General features: G+C 40.4%; 1 protein-coding gene across 4 annotated transcripts in view; it reads left to right on the plus strand.

The window, feature by feature from the left end:
- The window catches only part of LOC109968095 (interleukin-1 receptor type 1-like), a 29201-nt gene extending 21626 nt beyond the window's left edge, over positions 1–7575 (plus strand). For all 4 annotated transcript variants that reach the window (XM_020614120.1, XM_020614117.1, XM_020614119.1 and 1 more), the window contains exons 3-12: positions 804–1056; positions 1603–1795; positions 2229–2403; positions 2716–2778; positions 3125–3260; positions 3417–3571; positions 4835–4978; positions 6002–6169; positions 6290–6570; positions 7189–7575. In XM_020614120.1, the coding sequence (XP_020469776.1) occupies positions 804–1056; positions 1603–1795; positions 2229–2403; positions 2716–2778; positions 3125–3260; positions 3417–3571; positions 4835–4978; positions 6002–6169; positions 6290–6570; positions 7189–7482 (1862 nt within the window). In that variant the 3' untranslated portion in view covers positions 7483–7575. The remainder of the gene's footprint in view (positions 1–803; positions 1057–1602; positions 1796–2228; positions 2404–2715; positions 2779–3124; positions 3261–3416; positions 3572–4834; positions 4979–6001; positions 6170–6289; positions 6571–7188) is intronic.
- Positions 7576–7841: the final 266 nt, after the last annotated feature.

Below are 7841 nucleotides of genomic sequence, written 5' to 3' on the forward strand. Positions count from 1 at the left end.
TGTGTGTGTATATATATATATATATATATGATGATGTAGCAATGCAATTATCAATGCATCCTATAGGTGAGGGGTTGTCACCTAATTGTAACCCAGGGATTATTCTGACTAAGAAGTAACCTGAAGACCCCTGCTGTGGGGTAGACAGGCCTGATGATCATCATTTTAATCCTGAAAGTCACCTTGACTTTTCTAAATTTCATTTATTTGCCTGAATTAGATTATTCTCTCTCACACACACACACATACACACACACACACAAAATCAATAAATTTAAATGTGTTTAAAAAATAAAATTTAAAAAACTGATTCCTCCAGTGAAACTACATCATTTAATGTGTGGTCACAGACCACCTGCAATGTGTTTGCAGACCACCAGGAGGCCACTGACCACTGGTTGAAAACCTCTGCTGTATGCGTATGACGAGAACGAAGCAAAACTGACCAGTAATTTCAGCTTCAGCTGGCAGTACATAGCGACATAGCAGAGCATGGAAAACAACAGTTCTAACTCACATGCCAGAGAAGAACAACAAGACTGTGACTGATGCAGACAGATTTACAGTATTCTAACTCAAATTTCTTACTAATAATTTTTTAAGTAAAAATATTTATAAGAACAAATATAAACAGGCATAAATGAAACGCTTCAATCTCTGAGTTTTCTGCTGTATAAATAAAATTGCTTTGATTGCTAAACAATTATTCTTACTGGAAATATCCTAAATTTGACAGTGACCAGCGCTCTATCAGTGCTGAATGATTGAGTAAAAAATTTAGTCTCCCCTGATGTGTGTTGCAGAGAACTGTACTGACTACAGGCTCCAGTTTGAGAGGGTCTTCTCTGTTCCTGGGGACATGGCTATGCTGAATAGCACCCTGGTTTCTCCAGACGTCTTTAACTTCACAAGTGTCCCATACAGCATCACCTGGTATGTCTCAAAGACGGGACAAGAAATGAGCAACCAGAGCAGTCGAATCCTGATAAACGGGGAGACTCTGTGGTTTCTTAATGTAATGCTGGACGACGACGGGGAGTATGTGAGCATACTGAGGTATGGTTGCAGCAGCACAAACAGAAATATCAATAAACATTGAAAGAATAAAAAGAAATTTTATGCTGATGTACTTGTGTGTCTATCTACACTGTCCACTAGAGCTATCATGTTTTATAGACAGATATTTATTGCCATTTACACAAGTACAAGTAAGTACAAGTGCACTTGAATTCTTCTGCATTTTTCTCTCTAGAGTCAAGAAATATTAAAATTATTTAAAAGAATAATAATATATAATTCGCAAAAATTATTTTTAAAACACTTATTTGAAAGACTTCTTTCAAATGTGAAAAAAACTCTCTGAATAATAAAAAAAAGTACATACTAAGGCTCTAACAGACACTTTGAAGTAGTTTGCCTCATGGTCCAGCAGAGGGCGATCTTCTAATTCATTATCATGACCTGTTGCCAACTCAGTAAACTAAACTAATAAGTAAAAATGGAGGCAGACCCTAACAAGCAAAACCATGCTGCTGATTCCCTGCTCACTGCTTGAAGATGAAGAAAGAATCTGTGCTAATTTTCTACTTAATATTTCTACAGAACTTCTTCTCAGTGCTACAGGCAGGCTACCAAGCTGGTAGTGGATCTGCCACTAACTGGTGAGTGTGGAAGGCCCAAGAAAGCTGGTCAAACACTTACCAGTGGAGTCAGTGACATCCTGCAATGCCCTCTGAAGGACTACATCAACAAACTGGCCAGCTACAACATTACTGCCCTGCTCATGTGGTACAGAGTGAGTTATGGCAAAGTCTTGTTGAGTAGTTTTTCTCAGGCTTAACAATTAGGGGAGAATGTCAGCTTTGCCAATATGTATACAGCACCACACACTAAATTAAAGAAGACACTGTAAAGGGTCTTGAATTAAGCAAAAGCTTCACTATATCCAGTAGGTACAAGACCCAACATTGGTGCAAATTAAAAAACCTTATTCTTTAGTAAGAGAAATGCATCTAAGACAGATTCATGTTACTGTACCTTAATAAAATTCCCAGTGATATTATCCATTACCACTCATAGTTCTCCTTTTATTAGAAGCTTCTATTTGGCACCAGACACCCCAGCTCTGCTCGGCAGGCTATTATTTTAACCCTGTAGTTGCCATAAAGGCTTTTTTTTTAACATACCGTCATAAAAAGCCTGACTTTTGTTTTCTTTCCTACATTCAGGGCTGTGACCCCATAGAGAATGGCCATGAAGGCAGGTATAAGTACATGGATATGACCAAACTGCTGATAAAAATGGTGGACGCTCAAAACAATGGTTCCTACACCTGCACTCTGAAGTTCACCCTCGGTGGCGTCGCAGGATCTGTGTCTGAGACCATCGACGCATGGGTCACAGGTTAGAATGGAAATATGTGCTAGGGTGTGCCTGAGAGGAACTTTAGGTTGTTTGTCAACACTACAGTGAGTCCCACAGTGGAACACACTTGACTTTTCAAAATCAACAACACTACACTAGTAAGTGGAGCAGCACAGAAGTCACAGTGAAGGCCACAGCAGGCTGACAGGAGATGAAAATGAACTGGTAGGACACAATGGGAGGAGGGACATAGAGCTAGTAAAACTTTGATATTATTCCTTATGCAGCATATTTCCATCATTAGACAACATCAACATTTGTTAGTTATGTCATGCCATCTGTCTTTTTTAGAGGAGTACTCTTTGGTTCCACAAGTGCATGAACCAGCCAATGAAATAATCAAGGCACATATAGGTAAGTCCCTGTTTGGAACATAATCTGAGAAATATGATGTTTTTCACTTTAAATATTTGTTGTTGAAACTGACTCAGTTTGTTCAGAACATCTGCATTGTTAAAAAAATATACAGTCTCCTCACTCATGATTGTAGCTGTGATAAGTTCACAGACGTGTAGAATCCTGCCTCACTGTATTTCAATTACAAACTACTGAACTAAACAGACTCATGGGTGTTTTATTTAAGATGAATTTTCTAGAATACAAATATTTAAAAAGTTTACATTTAGGTTTACAGAAAAAGAAAAACAGCTTTGTTTAGTTTAGTTTAGTTTAATGTTTGTTACTGTTTGTGTTTGTTTAGGGTCCAATTTCACCAAGCGGTGCCTGGTGTTTGTGCCGGGTATTGGGAAGCCCATGGTAGACATCATGTGGATGGCCAAAGACCATTTCATTATCAGTACCAATCCCTCTGATCGGGTCTACATATCAAATCAACAGTCAGCACCCTCACCTCATCTATCCAACTTTTTTAAATCTGTTGCTTTTGGGGAAGAACGAGTAACAAATATGTGTACTTGTGTTTAGGCTCCTACTATAACCAAGCCCAGTACAGTCACATTTTGTTGTATTAAAAATGTTTCTGTTCTTATCAGTTTTTGGATCCAGGATGCCCATAGCAAAGGTGCGTGGTTGGAGCGCCTGCTAATGTTTTCTGAACTGAGGAAGGAGGATTTCCATATCAACTACACTTGTCGGGCCCACAGTTCCCGAGGCAATCCTGAGGGATATTTTACTCTGCTACCACCAGGTAAAAACACAGTATAAGCCTCCCAAACAAAACCTTCTTTTAAACATAATTTGTATTACTTTGGGCTACCAGTCTACAGTAATTTGGAAGATCTTGTTCAGAGTCCAAACTGAGACTTGTACATTCTTTGTTTTATCCAGCAAAACCCCTCAGTACTTAGTTTACTCTCACAGATGATTAATAAAACCAGTCAGAAGATGGAACCAATGAGCTTTTGTCACTTTTGCTTAACAAATTATTATAGGGTTGTCAAAATTGTTGTCAATCAGTTAGTCAGCTCCATAGTCTCCTTGCAGACAAATCCAGACACAAAGCATCCCTATGTGGCTTGATACGCAGCATCTGCATTGTATTTGCTCAAGTTGAGCAATGGCTTGCCCAAGTGGCTTGTAACGGCAGTCACCTCTGAGAACCGGTCCACTCAGGTGTCCAACCACTGACACTGTTTTACCAAGATTGTCTAACAAAAGACTATTAACAATTTCAGTGTGTCTGCAGCTGTTTTATCACCAACATAAGTTCTGTGTGGGTGTAGGAGTGAAGGCAAGTCTACAGGGTCATCAGGTGGGCACCCTCTCACTAACTGGTGTTTCATTGCATTGGGCCCATAACAAAACCACCCCCCTCTTTGCCTGCACCCACACACTCTTCATCTACTCAGGCTAACTGTTACTGAATAGTTACTAGCACTAGCAGACATTCCAACTGCTGTTCTAGCCACCAAACATTTAAAATAATTCACCAAACAACTAGCCAGACTTCTGTTTCCTTTTATATTGAATCACAAAGCACCCTGTGTTAATATTCATTCCAACAAACCAGTCAAACTTCTACTATGCCCTCATGATAGCTTGCTCATGCTAAGGATAAGGATAATCACCTTTATTGGCCAAGTATGTTACACACAAGGAATACCAGGAATTAGGCCTCAAGCCTGCTGCATGTATCAAACACATTTACTAAGCCCGTCCTCTTATGCTAGTTTACTTCATCTTAAATAGTATCACAACTGGAGCCCTTAGTTATAAGAAAACTTAAAATGACTTAAAGAGCCGCAATACATTACTATCATGCCATTCATGAGTCAAAAGGCTGAACTAAAGACAGGCACCAAAGCAAAAACAACAACAACAACAACAACAACACAACAGCTTCTAAATAATGTTTTTGACAATTACTTTGATCAAGACTTCATTACAAAACATGTCTGGTTCTCTTAACACACTCATGGTGGAGACATGTCTGCTATGTCCATCCCTACAGATCCAAACATCATACTTCCCATTGGAGCCGTGCTTAGTGGTGTGATGGTTCTCTTCATCATCACTGTCATCATCTACTACCCTTTTAAGGTTGACATTGTGCTGTGGTTTAGAAGAGTGTTTCCAGTCTGTTATACAAACAAAGGTAATATTCCACTGCAGGTGTTGCACATTTGTGGCGCCCCATCCTGGTGTTTCCATTTGCGTTTGGGGGCTTGTACTGACAGTCCATAGCAGTGAGGAATAATCAGCATCTTTTTTGAGTGTAGAATGAAGACAGCTTTGTAGATGGTAGTGCATTTTTATTATCAAAGCTCAACTATCTTACACTTGAAATCCTAAGAAATGTGATATTTACCCCTGCCAAAGGCAGAGGCAATGTTTTTACCAGCGTTTGTTGGTTTGTTTCTTCACAACATAACTCAAATTGCTATGAATGGATTTTGTGTCAATTTTTTGGAGAGGTAGGGTAGGGGTCATGGAACAATCCCTATCATCATCCATGTGTAGGAAATTTTTTTAAATGATTCTTCAATACAGTACTGTAAGATAGGGCCAGTTTCAATATTTTTGCTTCTATACATGATGCCTACAATGCTTGGACAGAAATTGCACAATATCATCCACACAAGATCTACCACACACCAAAGTCTGATCTGGATCCAAGTGATATTGCCCATGTGTTGGTCCAGAATGTTCACATTAATAGGGATCCCTGAAAACTCACTACTTTGAGGCAACAAATAATACAGATTCAAAACTCTTCTGATTCAGCAAGGCATTTATACTTCATTTAGACTTCTCTTAAGTGACTTCAGACCTGTTGCTTTTCTTCTTTTGTCTCTCCTCTATCCACTCACCCAAACCGGCCGAGGCAGAAGGCCGCCCACCAAGAGCTGGGGTCTGTAGGAGGTTTCTTCCGTTAAAGGGAGTTTTTCCTCCCCACTGTCACCAAGTGCTTGCTGAAGCGAGATTTGTTGGGTTTTCCCTCTCTAATAATAGTGATAATAGTAAGGTCTGTAAAGTGTCCTGAGATGACGTTGTTGTGATTTGGCGCTATACAAACAAAATTTGATTTGATTTGAATTAATAGAATGATTTGAGACATAGTTTCACACCACTTATGAGCTTGTTTTTTTTGTTTTGTTTTGTTTTTTACCTTTGTCAGATTTGAATGGGAAGCTGTATGATGCCTATGTGGCATATCCGCAGGAATGTGCCGTCGGATTCAGCAAGGAAGTGGAGACATTTGCCCTTCACATACTGCCTCAAGTGTTGGAAAATGCCTGTGGCTACAGACTCTTCATACCAGGCCGTGACTGCTTGCCCGGACAGGGTGGGTCTCCTACAGTATTATAATTACACAGTATTGGACTAAGCACACTAATATACCCTTTATGTGTAGCTATGTTGGGGCACTTGTTTTTCTAAACTACACTGTGTGTCTTCCCTAAAGCCATGGTGGACTCAGTGGAAGAAAACATACAAGCCAGTCACCGCCTCCTTCTGCTCTATACAGCCTCCACGTTCACCAGCAAAAGACACACAAGCAGCACTAGTAGCAATAACAACAACATTTCTAAGAGCACTGATAACAGCAATAACAGTGAAAACAAGACTGGTGACAGTACTAACACCAAGAGTTTTGATGGTAGTGATGAAATCTATCCAGACACAAGGCAGCAGTTGGAATGTGTGGCAGCAATGCACAGAGCACTGCTGGAGGGATCGCTCAAGGTACAAACTACTACTACTACTACTACAATAAAATACATTTCTAGAAGCAGAGCTGTTGTGCAGGTGCAAATACTCTCAATGGTTTAATGAAATTTACCTATTGCCTAACATTAATCATAGGCTGAATAGCTCTCAGTGATGAACACAGAGAATAACACTGTTTTATAGCCCATTTAAAGCATGGTTTCATCTCACTGGAAATGGAAAACCTAGCAGCTAAAAAAACTGAGTCGTTTGAGTTTGATAAAGACTAAACACACAGCTATAAGAGAAGGACACAGCTTCATCAGACTAACATGAATGCAATAAAATACTGTACATGCTAATGTTAGCCCGTATCTTCCAGATATACAAATACAAAACAGGGGAGCCCCGATCAAGTGTTGTGGCCCCAGTCCTTTAACACTGGGTATCTACCTACACCAAGACCAATCTGACACATGTCAAAAACAAAAATACTCCTCTTTGCTAATTAGAAAGGGCATAACAAATTTGAGATTAGTGAATACACAAATTTTGTGTCCCCAAATAATGTTATACATTCACTAATATAAATGGTTTATGGTCACAAAATGCTCAAAATGGCATCCTGGTTCTAATTTGAGTGCTGCTTTACAGGTGGTTCTGGTTGAGTTGGAAGAGATCACCCAAGCTCAGCTGGCTCTCTTCCCAGAGTCTGTACGTCATCTGAGGAAAAAACAGGGTGCCGTGTGCTGGTGGAAGAACCTGAGGAAGAGGCAAAAGTGGAGGACATGTATGAGAAGAGAAGATGAGGAGAAAGGTGGAGAGAGTGCACAGCTGTCGCCATCTCTCTCCCCTTCCTCCAGATTTTGGAAAGAGATGAGGTATCATATGCCAATGAGGGGCAAGAGGGCGGTCTACCCCAAGAGAACTGCCCTGCTGAAATTATAATATGTCAGCTGATGGATAAGTATAATCACCTTTATTTGGCCAAGTATGTTACACACAAGGAATTTGTTTCCGGTACAGAACCAAGGCAGCCATCTGCGGCGCCTACTCACACTGATGGCTCTAACCATCGGGGACAACTTGGGGGTTCAGTGTGTTGCCCAAGGACACTTTGATAAAGTGGACTGCAGGCATCGAGATTCAAACCTCCGACCCCCCTGCTGGGAGATGACTGCTCTACCCATTGAACTACAGTCGCCCCAAAGAACTCTGCATGGAAAGGCCCGGGTGGGCCCGGGATCGAACTTGTAATATTATTGCTATGAGGCAACAGCGCTAAACACTGTGCAGCTTTGGAGGGA

The sequence above is a fragment of the Monopterus albus genome, unplaced genomic scaffold, assembly GCF_001952655.1.
Source record: "Monopterus albus unplaced genomic scaffold, M_albus_1.0 scaffold142.1, whole genome shotgun sequence".
Classification (NCBI taxonomy): Eukaryota; Metazoa; Chordata; class Actinopteri; order Synbranchiformes; family Synbranchidae; genus Monopterus; species Monopterus albus.